The sequence below is a fragment of the Pteropus medius genome, unplaced genomic scaffold (assembly GCF_902729225.1).
Source record: "Pteropus medius unplaced genomic scaffold, Ma_sr-lr_union100, whole genome shotgun sequence".
Taxonomy (NCBI): Eukaryota; Metazoa; Chordata; class Mammalia; order Chiroptera; family Pteropodidae; genus Pteropus; species Pteropus medius.
The window spans coordinates 6331779-6359249 of NW_024351647.1; the positions used below are offsets into that span (position 1 = coordinate 6331779).

Consider the following 27471-nt stretch of genomic DNA (forward strand, 5'->3'; position numbering starts at 1 on the left):
TACTTAGATGCTAGGAAGCTATTATTGAAAGGTTGTCTCACCTGCAAAATGGTATCATGGCCAGAACCACATGGAGAACATTACACAGAAGCTGCAGCATATAGTGAAATTTTGGTGCACATTTTGTTTCACAGAAAATTGATGAATTAGTCACTGTGGTAGAATATATGTTATAGATATAGTTAAACTCCCTATAAATTTTTTTATCATCTTACATAATTCTTTTATCAGCCCTTTCTAATTTATAAAAACAACAGTATCCAAAATGGTTGCTGTTTGCAGTTGCTGTTTGTTTTCTGTTGGTATCCACTAGGCTTGGCTAAAATTCAGGTAACCAACAACTTAGCTATTTCCAGCTTGCTGTAGTCAGTGCCATGGAAATTATTGCTGAGATAAATATACTTCTACAAAGAACATGATGAGCACTGGCTGGATTGCCGTGGGCTTTCATCAAACACTGGCCAGAAAGAAATATGAATGAAGGAACGTACATAACTCAGATTGTCCTCCCATCTTAGCAATATGGACTAAAGATGCAATTATGAATCATGACTTATGAGTTAAATTCAGGTCAGCAAAAGCTTGCTAATTCTTTTTCCTCTTAACCACAGCCTGTATCTTTTTGTCCTTTGGGGCACCATCCCAACTCTCGGGGAGAGACTCAACAGCAGATAAGAATAATGAGACATCTAATTACTAAGACTATAGTGACTTCATGTGTTTGCTCAAAAGCTGTGAATAAGGAAACTTAGTCATCCTTTCTGAGCACAGTAAAGCTTCGATTTTTACTGTATTTTTTATTCATAGGTCAGTCTTTTAAATCCAGGAATTTGCAATAGGTATTCTCATCTCTTCTGCAAACTGACAAGCAAAAATGCACAGACCTCAAAAGATAGAACTGAAAAAGCTAGCAAGGATTTTTCATTGCCGTTTGCTCTGTTTTCAAAATTAGTCAAGTCAATAGAAAATTTCTCTACACATCCAGAAACTTCACTACTCCCAGGTGGCTATTACTAGAGCTCTTGCTCATTCTGAAGTGGAGGAATCTTAAGGACACAGCTGCTTACTGTAATCGCTTCAGGAAGAAAAAAACTTCTTTGAGAGCTGATGGGATGTCTGAGTTATAGGAAGAAACTCCAGAAGATATACAAATGCTTTAGTGGAGGAGGTTAAATTGATGAATGAAACTGATTTTAAAAATCTATTAATATAGAGAAAAATCTGAGAATAAGGAAGAACTAATATTAAAATTATTAATTCATTTAAGAACTCAATTCTTAAATTACCTTTTATTTTTCAATTTAACCTTTTTTTGATGTCGGGAGATTCAGTGGAACCAAAGCAGCAGGTCAGAATACATCTAGAGAAAAGAGACTTAGATTCTATTTGGAAATTTCTCATTTATGAATGAGGCAAAGGATGAAAAAGATAAATATTAAGTGTCAGATGACAAATTTATTGAAAGGAGTAGACTAAATAGATGTAACCTCATTGTTTCTCCTTCTGCCCCTTCAAATCCATGCTCTGGACTTCTTGATAAGTTCTTAGGCAGGTTCTGTAGCCTTTATTACTCCTTTTAAGAACAATTTTAAAGTTTCATCTATTTGAATATAAAAACTCCAGATTTGCATCCAGATAATGTTTGAGCCTTCCCCCACTTCTGCCTGCAATTTGAGGTCCCTGTGTGCCAGGCTCGCCCTGGTTAGCCAGCTCCTCTCTCAGACCCCTCTAGAGTAGAGCCCAGAGGGCGAGATCACTAGAGGAAGGGCAGGTCCTAGAGAGTTGGCGCCGCTGTCTCGTGGCATCAGACTTTTGTATAGCAGTTGTGCAATTGTTGCCTCTTTTTCTTCATGGGCCCTTCCGTAGTTTATTTGGAAAGCCCTGGGCTTTCTGATTGCAGTTCTTCTGGCATCAGCTCACCACCTGCGCTGCTTGCTCCCTCTGGCTGACCCCAAATCTCCCATTGCATTCCCCCTCCCCCTGCATAGGACTTTCACCTCTCTCATCCTGTGAGTTTCTGATCTCTGCCCAGTTACTTGCCTTTCTGGGCATAATTCCTTTGTAGATGGCTGACATCTGGCTCATTTGTGGACCTTTCTCTGGTCTTCCAGGAGCACAGTCCCTGGCCCCACATCTTTCTCTCTTTTCCATGAACCCCTCCCCTCTGCCCCCTCTCTGTCACCAGGCAAATGTGTCCCTCACTAGACACACTTCAGAAGCTTCTGAATAGTTCCTTGGAGTCCTCATTCTTTGACATCAAATGAGAGTGAACCCCTCTCCCTTTCTCCCTGACAGATCTCTCCACGTGAATTCTTTACCTTTCTTATCCCCATTGAGGTTTGCAGTGGGCTAAAGTTGACAGGACTCGTTTCACAATTTTTGGGTAACTCCTCCATAGTTGATCCAGCACCTCACTTCAATGTGAAAATATTGACATTCACCAAATTATTCGCCTTTGGGAACTCTGCTAAAACTCCGAGACAGAATGGAGCCCATTTTAATATCCTCAACTAAAGTGGAATTTAGGTATTTTCTTTCTTTCTTTGAACTGTTCCTTTCAAACCTATATTTTATCCCTAGTTCTTTCCTTTGACCTGGTCAGTCTGGATTTCCCAAAGAGAACTATGAGTTGGGCCACCAATAATGGTGGCAGTTTAATGGATCCCTTCCCACAGCCTCTGGGAAGCTCCTCATGGGCAGCGTGTGAAGGAGAGGATGTGCCTGGCACCAGCTCCCATTCAGTCCCGCCCACTGGGGAGCAGGGCTCCGTCTGGCAAAGTTTTGGAAGCAACCCAGAAGCGTCCCTTCTATCCACTGGAGCACAGCATAATGGCCTTCGAAGACGATGCTTCAGTGAGCAGTAAACACTGATTACTGGCTATGTTAATTTTTCATTTTACAGTTTGTATGGCCATTAGAGGGGATGAGATTAAGATTTATAACCAAATTATCATTCTCCTTTTAATAACGAATAGAAAAACAGAAAGCATTGTTCTCCTTAAGTGCTACATGGAACTCCACCTTTCTTGATTTGCTATCTGTCCAGAGGACGACAGCAGATTTTAAAACGTAAGAGAAATTTTGAAAGAGCTGGCAAGAGAGCTCATGAATAATTAAGTCCATCTAGAAGTCCTCGTAGCAGGTCATTTACTTTTTCTTGGACTCCGTATACTAGTGAGGGACAAAGAATAAACTCGCTATACAACCTCCCAGTTCAGCTTCTCCCAGGAAGTGTGCTCAATGAGAAGAGGAAGCCAAAAAGCATCCCACACACATTTCTTGGCCCAATAAGATCCAGTTTTATCCCATGGTTTCAACATGTCAGTAACAATCTGTTATGTTGCAGTTGAATTGGGACATTCTCAACAAATAATTTCAAGACTTAGTCATTATTTCCTGAAGGTTCACTAAATTAGTAACATTGCAGCCTAATGATTCAATTTTGTTTTGATGTCATTATTCACATTCCTAATATACATAGATTGTGCCCTATTACATAACATTTAATGCAGGAACATTCACAAGGGGTAATTGTGGCTCTAATTCTATATCATTGTTGTTTGGTACTTTAAAACGGGAAAGTGGGAGGTTTCATATGATTTCTATAATTAATTTTAAAACAGCACTTTATAAAATGCTGTTTGGATAAAGAATTGGTTTATATTGGGAAGGGAAAAAAAGAAACCTTAATATCTCTCACTTGGGGAGATTTTTCTTTTCCATTTGCATAATTAGGCTCTTTCCATAATCAAAATTACTCAGCCAACACTGAGGCTCTCTTGCAAGCCTGCCCTGCCAGAATATTTCAGTTAAGAGAAGTGAAGCCTAGTGGAGAGTCTTGTCGCAAGAGCTTTGCTAGATCGTAATCCTTCCTCCATATAGCTCATCCCCCTCCACACACACACGCCTTCTCTATTCCTAACATTCCTAATTCCAAAACAAAAGTGGGGTCTGGCCGCTTCTTTCTGTCTTGTTCATCACCACCTTAGTCCAACCCACCCTCATCTTTCACTGTGGCTAGATGGGTGTCAGGTGCCTCCATGTGCTCCTAATTGGTTGCCAAGCCTGTCTTCATAGAACAACTTGAAGAATCTCATATTTCTCCTTAAAATCCCTCAGAAGCGTCCCACTTGCAAGAAAATCCCAACTTCTTGCCGCAGCTCACAGGCCCTGCCTGATCTAGCCTTGCCCGCTCCTGTCTCATTGTCTGCCCCTTGGACTCTCCAAGTTCTCACCACAACACCCTATACCAGGGCCTTTGCATGTATTGTGCCTCCACCTGGAATGCTCTTCTTCCAGATTTCGAGCTCACTGGCTTCTCCTTATCCCTCACAGGGGTAACTTACATCTTCTCTTCAGAGAGGCCTTCCTTGGCTCCAGTCTAAGAGTAACCCCCTTCCCTGGATTATTGTACATCTCCCTCTTTATTCCTTCATCAGATGTCTCCCAATCAGTAATTAGGTCTGTTTGTCTAGCTGGATGCCTGCTCTATGCTTTGTTCATTACTGAATCCTTAGTGCAGAGAACATTGCAAGTCACATGGGCTTAGTAAATAGTTGTTAAATGGAGGGAGTGAATGTTGTGTGCAGATGCTACGTGTATGTATTTTTCCTGTGTGAAATTGTTGTTGACCTTGCAGGGCTACATATCAGTTACTTAAAACTTCAGTCATATTTCCCCATCAATTATTAACATGGTTGCAGTTGATTTGCAACGTTATGTTTCTTGTTACAAATCTAAGAGCATATGAAGTATCTTGTATTTTGAAATAGTTCTCTTTCACCCTCTCCTCCTTGCAGGGTGAGCTTTGGGGTCTAACCCTAACTCTAACCCAACCTATAGATATGGAGCTGAAATTCAGCCAGAACCGTGAATTAAAATATTGAAAGACTTCAGCCTGTTGGTAATGAGTGCCTTTCATTATTATGAGCCCCCAAGTGTCCTTTCCCCTTCCCTAGGTGGTCACTGTAGGCACTGCTGCAGTGGGCCAGGGTGTCAGGCCTGGAGACCAGCAGGGCGGTGGTGCTCCTGAGAAACGCATTGGGATACTAGTGACCAAACACTTTGTTTACATTTGGCCCCCTGTGGTGGTAGCCACCTGCCGATGCTTCCTCAGCGTCACCCTAGTGGCTCCTATGGGGAACTGCAATGTATCATTTCTGCCGTCTCCTGGCATGTATACCATTTGTGTTTAATACTTTGGTGTTACTAAATCTTTCGCCTGCATATTAATATAAGAATTTCCTAATTTCCTGAGATAGTTATATCAGCTTTTCTTTATCTGTGATTAATCTCTCTCAAATAAAAATTTGAGTCTACGGCCTACGGCCATGCCACCCTGAACAAGCCCATCTGATCTTGGAAGCCAAGCAGGGTTGGGTCTGGTTAATACTTGGATGGGAGACCACCTAGGAAGACCAGGTGCTGTAGGTGTAAAAAACAAAAAATAAGGGATTTTAAGCTGACAAGGTCCTTGCAATCTGTGAGGTCTACCAAGGGTTGCCTCACCTAAAAAACATTAATTAATTAATTAATTAATTAATTTGGTTTTTTATGCTATGATTTCAATATTTGTAGAGAATAATATCTTCACTGTTACTCTTTTGAATAGTAATAATATTGATAATAATGATTTTCCTGCTAGAGTAAAGATAAACGTGTTTTTTTTAAATGTAGTGATATTAATGTATCAGCTATTAATAATGTAGCTGATATGGGTCAACTAAGGATCATGCATTGACGCTCGGTTCTCTCCCCACTGCTTTGTTGGATGCTTTAGGATGTTTGCTGCGCTGAATCGGAATTTAGTCACTTCCCAACAAAATAATTTGGGGATCAGGGTAACTGATCTTTATTCTTCACTTATATGGGTGGAATTTTTTTTTAACCTTTCTCTTCTTGGTTTCTCTAAATGAAACAGAGTACGTTTCCTGATGGGTGGACGTCATGGAGAATTTAAGTTTCTGCCTCCTTCTGGCTATGCCCCTTGCTATGAAGCCTTACTTCCCAAAGAAAAGATGAGATTGGAGCCCGTCAAAGAATATAAACGTGATACTGAAGGCGTTAGAGACCTACTGGGTACCACCCAGTTTCTCTCCCAAGCCTCTTTCATCCCATGCCCCATAGACACCAGTCAGGTAGGTTCAAGCTGCCAACAAGAGGCCATAACGTAATAGGGCTACATCCTTCTTTCTGTGTTGTCTTCGAACCATCTTTATCATACATTCTGTAGAATTGTCATGTAATGTGAACAACTGTTATTCTTCATGTTTCTACCATATGCATGGATGGAGCTCTTTAAGGATTTCTCAACCAGTGAACAAATTGAGCACTTGCTGCATGCAAGGCACTGTACGAGGTCTGTGAAGCACAGGCAGAAAGATTTCAGTTTTCTCTGGGAATTCACAACCAAGTGGAAGAGCTAAGATGCAAATGTATTATCTTTTTAAAGTCTAAATGTAATAAACGCAAAATGAAGAGTACGCACAAGTAAATGCTAGAGACACCCTTTCAGCTATTATGTTTCTAGGAGTATGTATGGAGAGCATAGAATTTAATCAGGGCCTTTACAAGCTTAATTGGGGAGGGGAATTCGGGGGTGAAATAACAGGAATGGGTGAGATAAGGGCCTAGAAGTGAAAATACAGACTGGGGACAGGGCTAATGAATATCGTCATCCAGCTGGTCGCTTGGAGGAGGAGGACCGTGTAGGAGAAAGTTGGAAATAACACTGAAAGACATGAAATAGCAAGGAGGACTTTGAAAGTTCTGATAAATGGATAAATTTACATCTAGATACACAAGCTTCAGATTTTTGAAACTTTAATAAGATTTTTAAAACATGACTTTAAACTGAAAAACATACACATTTAGCACACAAATATTGTAATATGAGTCAACTCCAACTCCATTTGAAAACATGTGAATCAAATTACAGTTTTAGAAGTTAGTAGTTCACATTTAAGCAAGTTAGCACCTTGCTGAATTCAGCCTTTGTAAAAAGAGACTTAGTGCATATTTTTTCCCTTTTCAGAGTTTTTATTTTGAGAGAAAAATTCACACGATTATGACGAGGGGCATACAATAGCTTTCAGTATTTCCTACATACCAGCGCTACGAAAATCATTAGTCTAGATGTTAGAGAAAATAAACGAAAAGGGACCTTGTCTCTTAGGCACTTGGGTTAATAGTTCGTAGGAACATTGGTTTTTTAACCTGTAGAAGCTCTCCAGCATGTATTTTCTCATAATATTCATATGACCCTGCTACATTCAGTTGTGTGTCCATGTTCATGAGTTTACTTCTTACCTCCTGTAGCTACGGATTGTGAAATCCCATAGAATAGTGACCACAGCATTTCTCTGCCTGCTTTGTAGAGCCTAGTACAGAACCTGGAAAGGTAGTTGGAGCTGAGAATGTTGATAGGAAACTGGGGAGGAATTTGTGAGCCAAAGATTATCCTAGGAATCAATCATCTGGTTCCTGTGTTTTCTAGACAAGAAGCTTGAGGGCCAAAGATCTAAATTACCTGTTCTGTGGACTCAAGGCTAGTGTCCAAGCAGGGGGAGAACATGAGCAGAAGCATGATTCCTAGTTCTCTGTGCTGCCCTTACTAAATCATCATAAAAGTGTGTGTTACTCAGAAAAGGCTTCCTGGAAGAAATGGACTCCTAAGAGAGTTCAAAAAAATGAAGAGAAGTTTTGATGAGGGAGGAAAGGAGGGCTCGACCAAAGAGTGAGAAGAATTTCTAAACGTGCAGATTTGAACTTTTGGAAATCAAAGAACAGAGATAAATCCACAAGCCAGAAGAATGTAGCTGTCAGGGCCCACAGTTGGATTTGTATGGACTCAAGAACTAAGAAGGTATTGCTGGAAAGTCAAATAAGGAAGTTCTCATTGGAAAGGTACAATTTATTATTTTGAATGAGACCCTATAATTTTTTAGAATCTGAAATTATTGTCCAAAGAGGAATTAAATATTAGATACATAGAGTCAACTCCATGCTCCCCAGGACACACTGACCAGTTTATAGAGTAGGTATCATTAACTGGAGCCCTGTTGTTACACACTAACAGTGCTAGTGCTTGAACCACCACCAGCTCCAGGCTGAGCTTGGGGAGAAAGCAGCCCAGCTTTGAGCAGCCCCACCCTTGGGCATAATCAAGCCAGTGTTGCTCTGTCCCAGGTAATGATTTGGGTTATTTGTGGAGGACTCTCTTCACATTTTCCCTTTCACTGGTTCCCCTGACATGCAAATCTACTTTAAGGTTATGATCAAATAAGGAGCACTTAGTTTAAACAGATTATCTTAATTAACCAATAAAATCCAAATATAGTTGTAATTTGTTTTATTATTGTAGCAGTAAACTAAAGAAAATAGGGGAGAAAAGAGAACACTTGTAACCTCTGGGAGAGAGATGAGCAAAGTTCTGGGAAAACACAGAGGAACCCGCCCTGAAGGTAATTGGAGAAGACTTCCCAAAGGTGGTGACATCTGAGCTAAATTCAGGATAACTATTGAAGTGTTTGTATGAAAACTGAAGCTGGACAGCAGTTAAAACAATAAAAACAAATTTTACTTAGGAGCTATCATAATAAGGGGAAAAGAACTCCAGTACAGAGCTGGGCTCAATTCTGAATACAACAAGAACAAGTGGGGATTTATAACTAAGGAGCAGATTGGGGGCTGGGGTGGGGGTCAGTGATGGAATATTACTAAGAGGAAACACCAGGGTTTGGAATGTTCTGACCTAACAATTCTAGCCTAAAACAGGCCAGAGTGATCTGCTATCACCTGGGAGATGGTGGGGGATGAGGAAATTTCATCAGACATGGAAGGTCATCAAAAATCAAGGGTAGCGGATTCTCCCTAAACTGATTTAGCAGGATTCTTGCTAAATCTGGGGTCTTGAGGGCAAAGCCAAGGACAGAGCCTAGTCAAGAAAGGACTCAGAAGCACTTGTCTAGAGTCTGGTCAAAGAGAGTCATTGTCATTTGCCATGTGCCATGTAAGGGATTGTGTTAGTGAGAATATTGTGTGTATCATGGGAGGTATTAATAAGGAGACAGTTGCATTTGCAGGTCATGGAACTGTGTGTGCAACAGTATGACCTTTGGAAGGACTTTTAAAAGTTTGGAAAGGAAACATTTTGGAGGACCATGATGAAATATCTGAAGCAGGGCACTGTATGCTTGGTTAATACATCTAGTCTGTGTCTTAGGAGTAAAAGGAACACTCAAGAGGAGAGCATTTCAGTGTATTTTTGTTTTTTGTAGACTCATCACTCTGGCCAGTATGGAGAATAGATTGGTGGGGAGTTGGGGAGACCCTTGCGATGATCTAGGGAGAAAAAAATGAGGTCAAGTGATGTGGAGGAGGGGATCCTTCAGAAAGACACTTAGGAAATTAACATGATGGATTTTGTGACTGATTAGATTGGGGGCGTTGGGGGTAATGCTGAGAGGAAAGACACTGGGATGACTTCCAGGCTTGAAGCAATGGTAGGGCCACGTAACAAAAAAAAGAAAAGAAAAACAGGAAGAAAAAATGGTCTTAAAGGTAAGATAATGAATTCATCTTTGAGTAACATATTGAGTTCACTTTGGTAGGAAGATCCTTCAGGCAGTTAGAACCAAGGGTCTGAACTTCAGGAGAGACCGTGTACCTACTTGGGAGTGACCATCTCTGGTTGGTCGAGATCTCCCAAGGAGAGAGAATGGAGAGAGGGGAGGTAAGGCCCAGGGAGGCATTCACGGGTGAAGAACACACAGATATCTGCAAAGAAGACTGAGAGGGGACGGGTAGAGAGGAAGCCAAGAGAGGAAAGAGTCTTCGATTATAGCTCCTCCTGGGTGACGTATAGTGAATTCAACTAGGGCACCTGATCCATATAGATTTTATGATAGATTTCAGTATAGTTGGCTCTTGTAGTCTTGACTTCTCACTGGTTCTTTATCCTTTTAGGTTGTTTTGCCACCTCACCTAGAGAAGATTCGAGACAGACTGGCTGAAAACATCCACGAGCTCTGGGGAATGAATAAAATAGAGCTTGGCTGGACTTTCGGCAAGGTATGTGTTCCCATGGCCAGGCAGAGATGGAGGGCCGGATTGCCTTGTTTCTGGAAGAGTTCTTCAAAGACTTGAATGAGGAAGAGAACCTCCTGAGCCCAAACTCACCCCTTCTTACTGCTACCTTTCTAGCTTCCACTGATTCAGCAGAAGGCTTGCTCCGTTGTTTGTGTAGTATGGTCAAAAGTGCTGAGAAGACCAGCTCAGTCAGTCCCAGGAATCTATTTAATCTCTTCTCATTCCCAAAAGCTGGTTTCCTTTGTTCAGGGAACATCGAGTGTGGTAGTTCCTCAGCACCTCCTTTAGATACCCTCTTATCTCCTTTTCCTTTCAGAAAAAGCTATCCTCTCTGCATGGGTGGTGAAGAGGATGATTTATTGTTTTGAATATGAATTTGTTTAATATGGTTTTCAGATTATCACTAAGATTAATGGACACTCAGAGGAGGTTGAGGGAACTCTTTTGCTAGGAAACATTTTTCAAAGAGGCTGTAAATTGACTTTGTTCTGTGATTTGCGTAAGGTCGTATCTGAAGGCAAAAGGAGAGGTGAGTTCTGAAGCTTCCTATAACGCTGCCACTCTGAAATTATGCACGGTTCAGCTTAGTTACTGGAAGGGTTCTTGCCCTCTAACACGTGTCTATTGATATAGCTACAATGAAATGTTCTCCTTGAATCGGACCACCTCTGCTATGTGCTTTTATAACATCACAAACCTCTCCTTTGAGAACTAAGCACAAATGCAATTTTACCTTCATTTCTATGATTATTTTATTGTTGCTCCCTGCCCCGTTAGACTGTATACCAATGGGGTTTGGGCTGTCCCAAGCCCCTAATTTGTGGCTCAATGCCTACCACATAGTGGACGCTCAACAAATATTTGTGAAATGAGTGAATGAATTAGTTAATGTCTGGATTTGCACTGTCCAGTACAGTAGCCATGAGCCATATGTGGCTACCGAGCACTTCAAATGTGACTAGTCCGAATTGAAATGTGTTGTAAATATAAAATATACACCAGATTTTGAAGACTTATTATGAAAAATAATATAAAATGTCTAATAAGTTATGTCTTATATTAATTACTTATTAAAATGGTAATGTTTTGATATATTGAGTTAAAAAATACATTATTAAAATTAATTGCACCTATTTGTTTTTGCTTTTCTAATATGGCTGCTAGAAAATCTGAAATTACAAATGTGGTTCACTTGTGGTTCATGTTTCTCTTGGATAGCACCGAGCCAGATTCTGTAGTCTTTTATATTCTGAAGAATTTGGGGCAGGGAGGAACATGGCTACCATGTGTAAAATTGCTCCTCTGGGAAAGTATGTTCTGAATGCAGACACCTGACTAGAAACAAATCTACAGAGCACAAGCCACTGACAACTTGGGGACTGTATGTATCATTTACTAGAGAGAAGATCATCTATTTGCCTATCAGCAAATAGCTGTCTTTGTCTTGCCTGATATAGATTGTCTGGGCCATGTTTCAAAGTGTGTTCTTTTCTGTTTTCCAATGCAGTGCCAGCTGTCAAACTTAAATTATATTCTCTATATTATCACCTAGATACGGGATGACAATAAAAGACAACACCCCTGCCTTGTGGAGTTTTCAAAGCTACCTGAAACTGAGAAGAATTATAACCTACAGATGTCAACCGAAACCTTAAAGTGAGTGTTTAATTGAATTGAATTTAGACTAAAGAGTGAGTGGATGATTTAATGTCCTATCACTAAACTGCAAAGATATGTGTCTCTTGCTTCAAAAACATGATGCATTCTGATAAATTAGGGGGTGATTATTCATGCCATACAAGGATTTAACATAGTAAGTAGCACATCCACCATTGTTATTTAACATATCTATATTTCCGTAGGGACCATTTGCTATTTGCCAGGGACAGGGAAAATATAGGCAGGAAAAAAAGAAACCTTAGAATCAAAGGACCAACTGCCTCTATAGTTCAGGTAAAATCAAAACAAAAGATAAGGCATTTGTTAAAACCAATGAGAAAAAAGTGGTTTGATTCACTAAAATTCAATCTAAAAACAACTTATAGCTTCTCTATGATCCTACCCATGCTTAAAAGCCTAATTCATACTTTAATTATTTTAGCCCAAGGTGGGATTTACCATCTTGAATTTCTTTTGTGTTTGTTACCTATTCTCTCCATGTTGTATTTCTGTTCTCTACCTGTCAGTGTAGAACATTTTAATACTGTGGGTTTGTTGGCATAACAAGGCTCTGCAGTGGTGCCTTTTCTCAAAGCTCTCTCATATGTGATGTCTTCAATCTCCCTGATGCTTCTTGATGGTGCAGCTCTGGTACCTCATAGTATCAAGCATGGCTCAAGGCACTATACAGGGAGCATGCAGTAAATATTTGCTGACCTGTAGATGTGCTATTAGGATACTATCTGTTCCCTGGAATCAGAAGCAGGATGCAATCCTAATATAAATTTGTAAACTCAAAAATGTTTCAAAGTGGGGCTATTGACAGCCTTCTCTTTTATATTCTTAGGCTTGCTGTCATCTAAATCTGGAATTGGCAAACTATGGACATGGGCCAGTCTGACCAGCCACCTATTTTTGCAAATAAATTTTTATCGTAACAAAGCCAAGGTGCTTACACTCTATAATGGCAGAGTTGAGTATATGTAAGAGACCTATGGCCCATAAAGCCTAAACATTTACTATCTGACCCTTTACAGAAAAAGTTTGGTGGCTCTTTGGTCTAAATGAATGACTGTTGGCTGCTTTCATCAGATCAGATGCGGGGTAGGGTTCTCGCTGTCCTTTATCTAGCGTGGTCTTTTCCTTCTTTTGCATAACAGAACCCTCCTGGCCTTGGGGTGCCACATTGCTCACGTTAATCCAGCTGCTGAAGAGGATCTCAAGAAGGTCAAACTGTCCAAAAAGTAGGTGATTTTTTTTAATAGTTCAAGACTTCAGTGCCTCAGTCTGAATTTTTAAACTGGGAGGATGGGAAGCCCATGCATGAAGGCAGGTGACAGTCCCAGGTGCTTACTAGCACCAGCTTAGGATGTCTCCTCCGGTTACTTAGACTGCACTGAAACCTCCAGGCAGAAGCCTACTAAAATACAAGTGTTTCCAGGCTTTCCCTCTTTTTACTCCTCCTGCCCAGACCCACACTACTACTGTTAGTTTTGAGCCAAGATGTGGCACTCTGAGATGCATGCACTGTCTTTGGTCTATAAAAATAACATTTGGCATAAGAGCTTGAAAATGGTTGGTAGCCATAGCAAAGATTCACTCCTCTGGCATTAGGCCAGCCTTATAAGTCCTTTGTGGAAATGGGTGTCTCTGCCAAGATTTAATTTGGCCCCCTAAATCTGCATATGTGCTACTGTAGCTCTCACCCATACATTCACAGAGTCCCATGGGCTGGTACATTCAGAAACATGCTCACAGGTGCATCCACTGGCTCGCTTACACACTCCCCCTCACATCCTCCAGCCTTGGGTGTACATGCATTCACACAGGTGTCATAATTAGTTATGAGCCAAGGCAGTGCCAGCGTTAATCAAATGCTTCTCTTCCCCTTCTTCCTGTTAAACTCCCAAGCTTCCAAGCTCCACTCTCAGAAGCTGAGAGTAGCAAATCTGAGATGCAACAGCTGGAGGGGCAGCCTACTGGCCAAGGCTTTTGTGCTCAGTGCGCAACAATCAATGCAGGTTCACTCTGCCCAAAATCAGGCATCCCGAGAAGGCAGATAAGAAACAAGAGCCTACAGTAGACTCTGAATCTAATTCTGCTTGGAGGTTCCTGGGTAGAGTGAGCTTTGGTCTACAAGTCATCACACTTAGGTTCTGGCCTGGTCTGGGCACTCAGTGGTCCTAGAGCCATGGGCGTCTCTGGACTCATGTTCCCACATGGCCATGATCAGCTGCTCTCCCTAGAGTCACTCCATAGTGTTCCCTTGTCCTCTCCATTCACATAATGCATCTACCTGGACTTGTACTGAGCTTTTTCCCAACTTCACATTAAAGACAGTTAAAGACAATTGAAGCTCTGACTCCTGGACTGGACACCTAACGTAAGGACACTTCAAGCTCACAAATTCTCTAATGCCATGATTTTTTTTTTAATTTTCAAAGCGAAAGTTTAACTTTCTAAGACTGAACAATCATTTTCCACTGATTTATAAGAAACCATTTGGCTCAGTGTCTTATGCTCACCCATATGGCTAGAACCTTTTGTGTTTTAAAGTGGGATGAAGGAGCTTCTGGTAATGTTACAGCATGCTAAATGTGTTATTAATTATAGGGCATGTAAGTGTTTTTGTAGAAATAAGGGTGGATTTCCACTGACCATCCATCCACTTTCTCCAGTAGTCGCCTTTAGATCTGTCACACACATTGGCAAAAAGGATGGTAGATAAGGGGCTTCATCTGTGGACTTCAAATAGAACCGAGATGTCCATTCTACCACAGGGTAGAACTTGTGACTCTAGCCTTATTGTCTGAGTGTTCTTGCCATGTACTATTGGTCTAAAATCTGGAATGAGGAAGTCATACATATCAGCTCAAAATGTTTTTTTTCTATTTACCTGTAGCTACATGATGTCCAATGGCTATAAGCCAGCCCCTTTGGATTTGTCTGATGTGAAGCTGTTACCTCCTCAGGAAATTTTAGTGGATAAGCTTGCAGAAAATGCACATAATGTTTGGGCAAAGGACAGAATAAAACAAGGATGGACCTATGGCATTCAACAGGTAAGGATTTCCAGGTCATGCCTGCTGGAAAAGTTAAAAGATGTGCTCATCCATCAACATGCCATTTTTCTTTGGTGGGTGTTAGATTGGAAAATAGAAGTTGTCCTTGCACTCTAGCCCTCCTGCCTCAGTGCATTCATTATTTATAGAATCATGGGACTGGATGGCATTCGTAGTGGTCACAGTGACATTAACTCCAGGCACAATTCCAATTTTGTAGAAAAGGATAGACTTACCTTTCCATCGTTAGTCTGGTTCACTCATGATCATGATGCCCTGTGTATGTGCCCACTGGCTGCATCTGCTCTCATTTCCTCCCTGTCCTGCTGCATGCCTTGTGGAGAGATGAGCTTTCCTGCCACTCTCCAAGGCCAGGGTAAGGCAAATCAACGTCACAGCTCAGCCATATTTCTGGGATGGTCCCAAGTATCTACCACTGAGAGTAAAATGGAGGGATGCTAGCTCAGGAGATGGGCAAAACAACTTTCTCAGAACTCTGTGCCCCATGACTTCAGTCCATCATTCAATCCACCAAGATTCCTGGGCAGCCAAGATTCTTAGCTTGAGGAGGAGGCAGCCTAAGAGCCAGAGTACAGCAAGGAATTAGGTAGAGTTTAGAGCCAGAGTTTAGCTCCAGATCATTTAACACACCTCTCTTCATGAAATGCTTCCCTCATCTCAGTAAGTACTGGGGTTAGGGTCAGGGAAGTTCATGGGTAGCTGTGTGCACACATTTTCATTCATATCTGAGCCTCTGAACCTACATAAGTGTGGAAGCCAAGAACACTACAGCTATAGAAACCGTGGCAGGGAGGGGAGTAGGCGTTCAAATAGCATGTCAGTCATATTTATTTACCACTTATCACCGCAGTTGTCATTATTGTCTCTTCTTAGTCCTCCGTAAGGAACTGAGGAGAACTCTAATATAAATGTGTGTGCACTGCAATGAAATGGACCCACCGTGGCTCTGCCACCTTTTCTGATGTTTCTTTTTGAGCATAGATGTTTCTCTATGATGTTTCTCTCTTAAGAGGCTATTGTAAGGAGTCTCTAACAGTTTAAATTGTGGCATAGTTTTCCATAGGGGGTAGTTACATAAATCCCCATCTGCTTTGCCTTGGGAATAGAGGTTTCTGACACTTCATTTTATTCACAGGCCTGCATTATTAAAATGTGTTTTTTAATGTTAGCTTTGAACATTAGAAAATGTCCATGTTACTGATTTAATTCTAAGAGAAGTAGTAAATATGTACATTGCTAAATATCAAGGCACTGGGGCAAGAACAAGTATGCTCGTATGAGGAAGCCAGGACTCTTGCCGGGAGTGTGGGAGTGGGACAAGCTATTCGTAAAGACAAAATATGTTTTCTCAGAACCTCTTTTCTCTGGCTTCGCATAGGATTTGAAGAACAAAAGAAATCCCCGTCTGGTGCCATATGCGTTACTGGATGAGCGTACTAAGAAGTCAAACAGGGACAGCCTTCGTGAAGCTGTTCGGACGTTTGTTGGTTACGGCTATAACATCGAGCCATCAGACCAAGAACTAGGTAATGAGTGGAGATCGTTCATTCTGGCCCCTGTTGACCAAACAGGTCCTCTTCTGGGGAAGTGCTAACTTCGAGTAGTCTAACTTGTACCATTAAAAATGATATTAGTGCTAAAGAGCGCTAAACTCAATGGGGTACTTTAAGAAGCAGGAGAGGGGAAGGAAAATCATGCTTGGCAGTAAAACATTGTCACATTGACAGATGTGTCTGTGATGACCACGGCTATGACCCAGTTCCACAGAGATCAAGTTATCTCTCAGGGTAGCTGAGCTTTCAGGGTTTTTTGGTCACAAAACCAAGTTACCATCCTTTATTTTTCAAACATGGGAATATCAGCTTACTTTTGGAACAGGTAACCTTATTCCTAAATGAAATTCTAACACTGATTAAAATCATCACTTTATAATTGATAAACATGTCATTGTCATTTCATATCCCAGGAGGTACCAGGCTACTAGGGCAGTATTACAGGTGGTGAAGGGGATGAATTTGAAATAAGACAGACCTGGGTTCAAATCCTTGCTTTCCTCAGTTTATTACCTCTGACCTTGAACAAATGATTTAACCTCCGAGCCTCAATACTTCGTCTGTAAAATGAAGACAATATTGCTGACCTCATAGGATTGTTGCTAGAAAAAAACAAGATATAATCTCTAAAGGATCTACTACAAAGTAATCACTTGGTGAATTGTAGCTTGCATCGTTATTACGATATGATGATGAAAATGATGATGATTATGTGGTGAGCAGAACGTTATATTAGAAACAGTGGGAGATCTATCATCAGTCTTTGTTGTCAAATTCTTTTGAGAAATGCTACCAAATTATTAATATTCCATATGCTCTCTTTCCCTCCTATACTCTGTTTCTTTTCCTTCCTGCAATAGCTGACCCAGCTGTGGAGAAAGTCAGCATTGACAAGATTCGATTCTTCCGGGTAGAGCGATCCTATGCAGTGAGATCTGGAAAGTGGTATTTCGAGTTTGAGGTGGTGACTGGAGGAGACATGCGTGTCGGCTGGGCCAGGCCAGGCTGTCGGCCTGACGTTGCACTGGGAGCCGATGACCAAGCCTTTGTGTTCGAAGGCAGCCGGGTGAGTCTGGACGCCTCCTCAGTGCAAGTGTTTTTTTCTCCAAACATTTCCCTGGGAGTTGGAAGTACCGAGTGTGTAGGTCTCTGGCTTCAAAATGAGTGGCCACCACCAGTGGCTAATTTAAGTCATCGAATGATCATTACCTAGTGACTGTCACTTTTCTCCTTGCTCTGGTGAAGGGGAGACTGTACACCAAGTACTTTCTGTAATCACCTGCATATCTGCCCTTACACCTGAGCCCATTGCCTCCACTCCAAAGGAGGGCCACAGAACACTGTGCAGCCAGTATCTGGGGAAGTCTTATCACTTTGCCCCGGAAGGAGTCCTGCATATTGTCATAGCTAACTGGGTATTGGGAGATTTGGGCCACCTTTCCTCGTGAGCCTTATGTATCTCAGTTTCATTCATCTGTAAGATAGATCACTCCTCCCTGTGATTTGTGCTTGGTAGAGAGTTGAGTACCTTGTAGAAACCAGGTACCACTACCAGTTAGAAGAAATTGATTCTTTGGTCATTTCTCCAGCTGCCTGGTGGCTTTTAGGACTTCTGTTTCTCTAATCCCTGGGGTCTTATTTCCTAGGGCCAGCGCTGGCATCAAGGGAGTGGGTATTTTGGCCGTACCTGGCAGCCAGGAGATGTGGTTGGATGTATGATTAACCTGGATGATGCTTCAATGATCTTCACACTGAATGGGGAGCTGCTGATCACCAACAAAGGCTCTGAACTTGCCTTTGCTGATTACGAGATCGAGAATGGTAAATCTACCACCTTCCCCCATTCCAACTCCATGAGTTGAAGGAAAATCCAGGGAGAACTGGGTGAGCTCGTCTATCTCCTTAGTTAGGGTGCTCTGTCCTTTGCATATTTGAAACCCTGGTGGTGAAGACTAGCCCTTATACTATCATTTTTGAAGAAATCAAGACAAATAATAGGGATATTTGGTATGTACACTATAAATATAAGTTCTGAACCTCTAGATAGATTAAGAACCTCCCCTCTAATTCCCTGCCTTTCACTTTGGCAGCTTAAGGTTTCCCAGGTTTCCTGGTATTACAAAGGAAATGCTAATTGCATATGGACTAATGTCCCTGGCAGAATAGAAAAGTCAGTGAATTAAAGAATTGTCCTTTTATTCTGATTTGAATTGTTCGTCTGCATGTTTGTGAAACTGAACTTGATGCTTTGGTGAAAACCATTGAAACACAAATTTTGACTTAGCTGTTCCCTTGAATGAAATACAATTCATTTTGAAATTCAAACACGCTGTGAAACCCAAGCACAGTTGTATTTATTAATGGTCATGAATAGACTGCAATCAGGGCAGTGCTTCCAGCTACACAAAGGAACAATTGGTGCTTCTTATTTGCTGTCTACAGAACTACATTATGTACAAAGGTTGTTGGCATACGGAAGAAGGAGCGCTGGTCTGCGAGTCAGCTGACTTGCTCCTAACAAGCCATGTGGCTCCCAAAGAGTCAGCTGGACTTCTCTGGGCTTCACTGTCTCATCTATACCAGAGAGTAAGAGGTTAGACTACATAAGTTCAAACATCCTCAGATATAAAATTCTATGGCAGTGACTTAATACCCGCTGCCCCTGTTCTTGGTGCTGTGCCACATGCTGCTGCTTCATTACAGATGAGGAGGAGGCAGAGTGGCTGAGAGGGAAAGAAGCTGCCCCGGGTCAAGAGACCGGGATTCACCTCCTGCCTCTGCTCGTCCCAACCTGTGACATCTTAGGTCAACTTGGTTTAACATCTTTGCATCTCAGTCCCCCTAGATAAGTGATAAGGGCTCCTGATAGCTCTAAATCTCTGAGAGTTCATGAAAAGTCAATGTATTTTCCTAGAAAGACAGGATGGTTATAGCTAGATGGGGTCATATTTTAATGCCTTCTGAAAAGGTTTAAAATCAGAGTTTTAAAGAACCCTATTTATGGAGACATGCGGAAAAGATGTTGCCAGCAGAAAGAAAGGCTTGTGGGCTGGTTCATAGGCAAAAGGAGGGGAAATGTGTAGGTGGACATGAGGGCAGAATAGATAAGCCATCTTCAGCCACCGCTCTTAGGAAACAGATATTTACTGAGAACCCACCATAGGCAGCGACCTCTTCTTGAGGTGTGAAAGAAAATTTAAAAAAAATAGAAGATTCAGGTTTATCCCCAAGGAAAGCGGCTCCCTGAGGCAGAAGGAATCCAAAGACAAGAGACTTTTCTCTGTCTCTCCTGTTCATGAACCAGGAAAGATAACTTATATGAGGCTTTAGCTCAACATAAGAGATGAGAATCTTGTCTGTTGTACAGAGCAATGAGAACTTCGTAAAGTCCGAAGTTTTGCTACTCAAAGTGTGGTCGACTTGTTGGAAATGCAGGATCTCAGGCTCCACCAGACCTACTGAATCAGAAACCATTCAGACAAGAGACTTTGGTTTTTAGCTTTATAAACCACTTTCACACTCTTTACAGATACCTATTGTTTGCAACATGCATAATCCAACAGTACCCTAAAACTTTAATAATTTTTCTGAGAGTCACATATGGTGGTTTGTATGTACATATAACTGCAAGTAGTAGCTGTATTAACTCATTTTCTAGTTGTAAAATAAATGAAAATATGAAAATGTAACTAATAATGCAAAGCAGTAGGTTAGAAATGGAAAATGGCTGACACAGAATGAAGATCTTATGTAATAATGGGTTTGGCACTGAATGTTAAAGAATCTGAGATATCTACCCCTCAGGTGAAGGGCATTCCCCTCAGGAGATATAACTAGAGTATAGCTGTGGAATCAGGAAACTTCAGGAAAAGGTGGGACAGTTTGGAAGGTTTGTGTATGGAACTTATGGAAGACAAAGCTGGAAAGATAGACAAAGTGCAGACGACAGCCTTGAATACCAACACTCAGTCTTTTCATTCAAGATATTTTTATTGTCTAATCTGGGCCAAGCACTCTCGCACTTAAGTCTGTAAGACGTGGTGGTGGTGGGGGCGGGGGGGTGGCTGTTGTAGAGTTTGAGCAGGGGAACGCTATAAAGTAGAGGAATGTTTTAGGATAACTCTGCTTTTAGAGTTCATCTGTATCATATGAAAGAGGTGCCTCATAGACTTTTTGTGTGCAGAGACGTGATTTGACCTTCAGAATAACAAAGTCTATTACTAGGAAGCTGTTTTATGATAGAATTGTACTGTTATGTTAACACATTATACTGAAGTATCATATCACACTTTAATAACACAGAGACAAGATAATTGGAAGGCTCTTTCAATTCTGCGATGGCTCAGGAAGGGCAGTTGAAAGAGAGTCTGCATGCCATTCTTCAATAACAATAGCCCAGAGGCCTGGAATAACCATATAGCATCTCTCTGTTGCTGTATAAAGTGAAAAGAGGCAGTAATTCTTGCCTTGAGCTGTTGGGAAAAGCATCTGTTGAAAATAAAACATTTTGTGCATTGCGGCCCCCTTAAAACAAAATCCCCCTTGTGCTTGTGTTCTGGTCGTCAACCTTCCAGGCACGATTCAGGCCATTAGCCCAGTGGGAGTTGTGCTGTGGGAAGTTTTTAGTCCTTTAAGAGAAGGAATGGGGGCAAGCATTAATATTCATGGCCATTTTTTTCTCCGGCTTATTTATAAGTTATCTCCATCCTCTTCTGCATCATAGATGATATACTATTATCTGCCTCATTAGAATTTTTCTAATCATTGTTCCCTACGCTGATCCTTGGCCTGAACCATTACAGCTCTCAATATTGTCACCTAAAGGCTTCAAGAAGCTCAGAAGCTTCCGTGATGAAACCTTTGCTATTCTTTTATTCCAGTTAAAAGAAAGGAAAATAAAATCATGTACATCCTGCCAGACTTCAGAATGTGACGGCTGGAAGAGGCTTTAGTGCCAGTCTCCTGTTCTTCCTCTCTACCAGGCACTCCCCTGAGGGACATTCAGCTCCAGTTACAGCTTTGGTATCTGCAGGGGCAGATTCCTGGACTGTCCCTGCCATTGGCCTGCCATTTAACAGCTCCCCCAACTCTGCTGGCTGCTCTTCCGTAGGCAGCAGATGAAACTTACTTGCCAGAAGTATCGCTGCCATCTGCATGCAAACACATTCGTACCAAGGGTTCCCCTGTCATCTTTTCTCCAGATGGGTGCTATGCTTCAGAAGGTGGCTATGGCAGGGGAAACATGCCTCTTGTTTCCTCTGTTTTCTGCAAGGCTGGCGACCATCACAGCGCTGTCCCTGAACTCCACCTTTGTTGCGCTTGGCACGAAAGTGGGTAAATTAATGGGTAAAACACATGCGGTTGGATTGAGACTCGGAAACACCCAGGAATGGTCTGGGCAGTCATCTAACCATCTCTCTCCAAGATCTGTTTTTCTGTTACTGCTAGTGATTTGCTCTCATGTCCTTCTTGAGTTTGAAATGGATTGAAAATAGATCCATGGTTTGGATTTTCTAGAGAACTGGTTTCTCTCCAAGCTCCTGAAGTATAAAAAGATGATTTCCTAACTGTCCCCCTTCCTAATCACAAAATCAGCATGAGGCCTGTGACACAAAGTTTGTCAGAACCTGGGGTACCCTACAGGATTTAAGTGCATGTGTTCTTGCTATTCCTTTGCTCGATCAAGAACTCTGCACATCTTGGTTCAAGGTAATACTGCTTGCAGATTTTCTCCTCAAACCTATTCAAAGATGTCAGCAGAATTGCATCTGTTAGCTGCATGTAGGGAGGGGGTATTTCTGTTTCCCTTTATTTTTCTATCTTCTTACTTCTCCAGTCTCATTTGCAGCTAAGGATTAACTGGGTTGTGTGCAAAGTACAAATCCTTGTTTATGAGCATCAGTGCTCACTGTACCGCCATGTGGCCTTACCAAATGGAACTTTTTATCCTGGGCAACTCCAGGAAACCATGTGGCCACTTGTGATAAGTAGCCCTTTTTCCTTAAGTGTCCTGGAGTCTTTGGTCTTAGGTATTGTGGTCGTGAGTCTCCAGCTGCCTGATCTAGAGGCATACTGGTCAACTATATGACACTTAAGAAAATCATTTGAAAAATGGAGGGAGAGTGAGAGTAAGTCATTGTGAATAAGAATTAGAAAGCAGGCATCCTGGCCTCAGCCCCCATTGCTTGCTGTGGACTGCTTCTCAAGCTGCCTTATTCACATGCTGGCTCTGCCACTTACTAGGTGACAGACCTTGAGCAAGTTATTCAACTTGCTAAGCCTCGGTTTCTTTAGCCGTAAAATGTACATAATAATGAGATAAATTTGTACAGCCCTAAGCCCAGTTCCTGATACTTAGAAAGTACTTAATACTAGCTATTGAGCTTTATCATCATTGTTCCTCGTTGTCTATCATGCAGAGTTATAAAGTTAAGTGAAGTTTTAATGACTCGAGTAAAGGAGTTTTAGAAATGGAGAGATCATTAGCTGGCGTCTCTTGAAGGCCAACTGCAAGGAGCTGATGAAATGTATCCAGTTATCGAGTATCCCCCAGTAGCAAAGTGCTGATGCCTTACGAGGGTTTATCTTTGCTCTCTGTCCTTTTGGGGTTTTCTCTTTTTGTCTTAAGATTTGGATTTAGCTTCTCAGCAGCTGCTTTCTAGTGCTGTCCCAGCTGTGCTCACTTAGCCCTAGGAGGTCCCCAGCACTCTTTCCCTCCCCTTGCTTTCATATCCATGACTTCTCATGCACTGTTCAGCTCTCCCCCATACAGAGAGGGCTTCTGCCCTGTAGGGACAGCACTTTACCCTGTAATGAATGCAGCTCCCTGCCCTGGGGCATGACTACTGCTTAAATCAGGGGCATCATCCCCTGTAATGTTCATCCCCTCTCTTGCATGCTGGCTGGCAGCTGGTCTATGAGTCAGAGGGTGTAGAATCTTATTCTAGTTTGCCACTTGCTCTTCCCATGACCTTGGTTTTGTCCTCAATTTTGTCCTCAGTAAAGTGCCGTCCCATCTACTGGTAGCTTAGGAAAGATAAGGAGCCTGAATTCTTTAGGAAAAAGGGTTCCATACAAATATTCCCTTTTGTTTCTTCTGTATGTATCTTAACATTGTCAGTAAGTCTCGGACTAGGAAGTTATTCACGTGACCTGAGTTATTCAAAGTCCTCATCCATGCTTCTCCCATTCAGGCTCTTACATCTGCTGCTCACTCGTTCCACCATTCAAGGTAATAGAGAAGAAAGGAGAAGAGAGATTTTCTTAAGACGTCCTATCTCTGCTCATATCAGGGCTGGAACACTTCATCATCATGGCTCCAAGATAAAGTACTGTAGTGGTAGGTTTATGGTTGACTTAACCAGCCCCAGCCCCTTTAGCAAAAATGAAAATACTGTCTTGGGATTTTTACAGCACAACATTCCCACTTCTATTTTCCATATCTATAAGCTCCTTGGAATCCGGACAGATTCCTCTTCTTCACTTCTTCTCATGGCACATAGCAGAGCCCTCTGTCCCAAAGGGGGCTCGGGAAATTTGCCAACAAGCAATCCTTATTCCATACTTGAGTCAGCCTTTCAAAGATTCCTTATTTATAAAAATCTCTGTCTATAGAAAGGAGGTGATTTCATCTATCTGAGTCCCTAGCACAAAAATGCCAGAAGCACAGTTGCGTGAATGGGTGGTTGTCTGATTGACCTGTCTGTTTCTCTTCCTGAGGGCCCAGCCACCAGTCTACTCTCAGTCCTTAGTGGCTGTGAGCGGAGACTGTCTTCATAGAAATCACCCTCATTCTGCGAGAATTGCATTAAAGCTCTCTTATTTAGAAATTACATTAAATAGTATTAAATAGTGTCCTAAATGAGTTTATCATTTCTGAAAGCAACCAACTTAGCCTATGAGGGGTTTCTTTGTCACTCATGTGACTTATTTACATAGAAACCGTGTGGCTTAGATAACAGTATATAAGCTCTCATGCTAGGAGGAGTGCATTTCGGCCCTAGTCTCTACAGTCCAAAGCTCTTGCCGATAAAGGTAAATTCTCTCAAACTCGGCCTTTAAATTACCCCTTGAATAAACACTTCTGTCCTAGGAGCGACACCAGCTTTCTCTGTGGGGGCTCCAACCCCTGATTTAGCCACTGGCCTTGGAGCTTTTTCTCCCCTTCCGAGCGCTCTCAGCCACCTGCCTCTCACATCCTCCAAAATCCCGGATAATTAGTGCTTTCCCAGCTCTGCTGATTTGTTGGTCCACAATTATGATTTATAAATAGCCGAGAAAGAAGAACACCAAACAGTTTGAACTTCTGCTTTAGTCTGTTCTGCATGGCAGTTTTTTAATATGATCAGAATACAGACGATGCTTGGAAAGGCAAGAACTATGAGAGGGAAGCGAAGCGACTTTTTTTTACAGCTCCTGCTCAAAAATCTTGCCTTGCTGCTTAGTGGGGACTGTAACCGTAGGCTAGGAGGATGGGAGTTTGTAAAATGCTTCTTGTTAAAAAGCAAAGCCATAGTGTTACCATTTAAAACTTCATAGAATCGAACTCTCAAAATGGGAAGGAGCATTCGAGCTTTTATTTCACTGGGGAAGATGCTGATACCTAGAAAATGTAGGCAGTTTACGCTGTCATTCTTCAGGCTTCTTGTGTTTTTCTGTCTTGGGCGGTATTTAAAATTTTCCTAAGGGCCCAATAGCTGTTTTAACTAAGGCACAGATAAGGAATTTCACTTTTTCTCTTACCAGTTGTACTTTTCTAGCTGATGATTGTTTACATCTTAAGAATAATCTTGGCTGGATGATTGTTTTTAACTCAAATCATTTTGAACCAAACTACTTTTCTTTCTCATACGTGAAGAGCAGCCACAGCCTCCATGTGGCTCCTGTTGTTGAGTTTATGTGCCAGGAAGAAAGACAAAGGATGGTGTCCCATCTTTCTGATGGTGACTCAAAGCTGTTAAGGAAGCAAATGTTTGGCTTCCTTGCAGCTTCCTGGGATGGTACTGCGGGCTGAAGCAGGGACCTCTTTCACCACTCTGCAGGCTTTGTGCCCATCTGCTCTCTGGGCCTGTCTCAGATCGGCCGCATGAATCTCGGGATGGATGCCAGTACCTTCAAGTTTTATACCATGTGCGGCCTCCAAGAGGGCTTTGAGCCTTTTGCTGTCAACATGAACCGAGATGTTGCAATGTGGTTCAGCAAGCGCCTCCCAACGTTTGTCAATGTGCCAAAGGATCATCCACATATAGAGGTAACATTACACGTCGTGGGTGGCCCTGGCAGGGCAGGTGGGCCAAGGCACTAAGCTCCCACTAATGCTCCTGTCATCAGGCAGCCGCTTACCTAAGTTCATGCCCTGGCTGCTTACCAGCCACCTCCTCTCTGGCTGTTTGAGCTGTAGTTGCAGACACCTTAATTGGAGCAGCTTAGTGGCATCTTACAAATAGCAACCACCTTGCAGATATAGCCTTGCAGATCAGTCCCCAAGCGTTTGGGCTGCTGTGTTTTCTCCAGACATTCCTATACTGGTATCGTCATAGCAATGCAGTATTCAGAGACCTTAAATGTTTCCCAAATAAAGTTCAGTACCTATCCTTAAGATGACAGGTCCCAAACATGATTCCTCTGTGCTTATAAATTGATGTCGTTTAGGCCCTGTGTAATTTCTACAGAACCATTTCCAACATTTTAAGCTGAGGTGTAAGTAGTTGATGATAATGCTCCCATCTTGCAGGAGGAGCTGAGTGAAGCCACAGATTGCAAGGAGCCTGATTTGGGTTCCTCTTCTTCATCTGCTTGCCTCTGTTTTGCCTGTGCCCACTATGGTTTTTTCATGGTGTGTGTTAGGGGAGGAGCGGGGAGGGCTCATGGAGAGTCAGACAAATCAGCTCCACTGAAGCATTAGATTCAGCGGCTCGCTTCCACCTGACTATAAGTTCCCTTAACTCACCTTCCAATCTAAATTCAGTAAGCATTAACTCTTAATCTCCCTCTTTTCCCCACAGTCTTACCCAGTAGAAACTTTTATTGCCCTGACTCCTGCCTGATCATGATTTTAGAAAGCTGGCTCATAAACGTCTAGAGGTCATGAACTTCTTTGACAAACCGATAGAATCTAGAGCCCTGCCCTTAGAAAAATTACAAACCACAGAAAAAAATATTTAAGCATACTCAGACCCCCAGGATGAAAATTAGTCTCTAGAACGAAAGAAGTGTTTAGATCACAAGAACATTATTATGAGTCTCAGTTGACTTCCTTTTTTCCCCTAGCCCCACAGACACATTTTAAAAATCCATTTTGATCTCTCTTCCTCCACCTCCTTTCCCTGTAACACTTGTGCGCTGCCACTGGGAATTTCCCTAGTATTTAAAAGGGCCTCAGGGGGCCTCAGTGCTCAGGCTGCGGCTGTGGCAGAGGTGGAAAATGCACTGATTGGAGGCAGAACCCTCCAAGGGAACTGGGATTTCTCTTTTGAGATTTGGGCTATCTGGCACTCTTTCCCTTAGATATTCTCATGCCCACTGACAAGGGAAATCTTTGGAAAGATTTTCTCTTTTAGCCACTTGCCCCCTGACCTAAAAGATCAGCCTCAGTGGACACCATGCTCCATCATCCAGATACTGTCTTGCACCTACCTGTTTTCTACCCTTGACCTTGCAGAAAACCCCAGGGGTGTGTTTTTAAATCTATAATTTCTCTAGGTAGAGGCAGATCTGTTATTTTCTTTAAGGCAGAGTCCGAGTGATCACGAAAGTAATGGTTTGGTCTTCACTGGTGACAACTTTTATAGTTTGCAGAAAGCCTTGACATATGTAATGTCAATGAGGGAAGGAGGGTCAGGGTCAAGGTCAGGCCTTAAGGTATAAGGTAAGGACCCGTGGTGTTTCCAGGTCGTGAGGATCGATGGCACCATGGACAGCCCTCCATGCCTCAAAGTGACCCACAAGACGTTTGGCACACAGAATAGCAATGCCAGCATGATCTACTGCCGCCTGAGCATGCCCGTCGAATGCCACTCCTCCTTCAGTCACAGCCCCTGTCTGGACAGTGAAGCTTTCCAGAAAAGGTGAGGGCAAGGTCTCCAGCT

The 27471-nt window shown here is 42.2% G+C and overlaps 1 protein-coding gene and 1 pseudogene across 1 annotated transcript in view; both read left to right on the forward strand.

The window, feature by feature from the left end:
• The window catches only part of RYR3 (ryanodine receptor 3), a 466421-nt gene that overhangs the window by 267798 nt on the left and 171152 nt on the right, over positions 1–27471 (forward strand). Inside the window, 10 exon segments of the mRNA XM_039843988.1 lie at positions 5921–6137; positions 9967–10071; positions 11642–11745; positions 12909–12992; positions 14651–14810; positions 16210–16357; positions 17245–17450; positions 18031–18205; positions 25426–25634; positions 27275–27450. Coding sequence (XP_039699922.1) covers positions 5921–6137; positions 9967–10071; positions 11642–11745; positions 12909–12992; positions 14651–14810; positions 16210–16357; positions 17245–17450; positions 18031–18205; positions 25426–25634; positions 27275–27450 — 1584 coding nt within the window.
• On the forward strand, positions 5321–5433 carry LOC120587249 (uncharacterized; annotated as a pseudogene).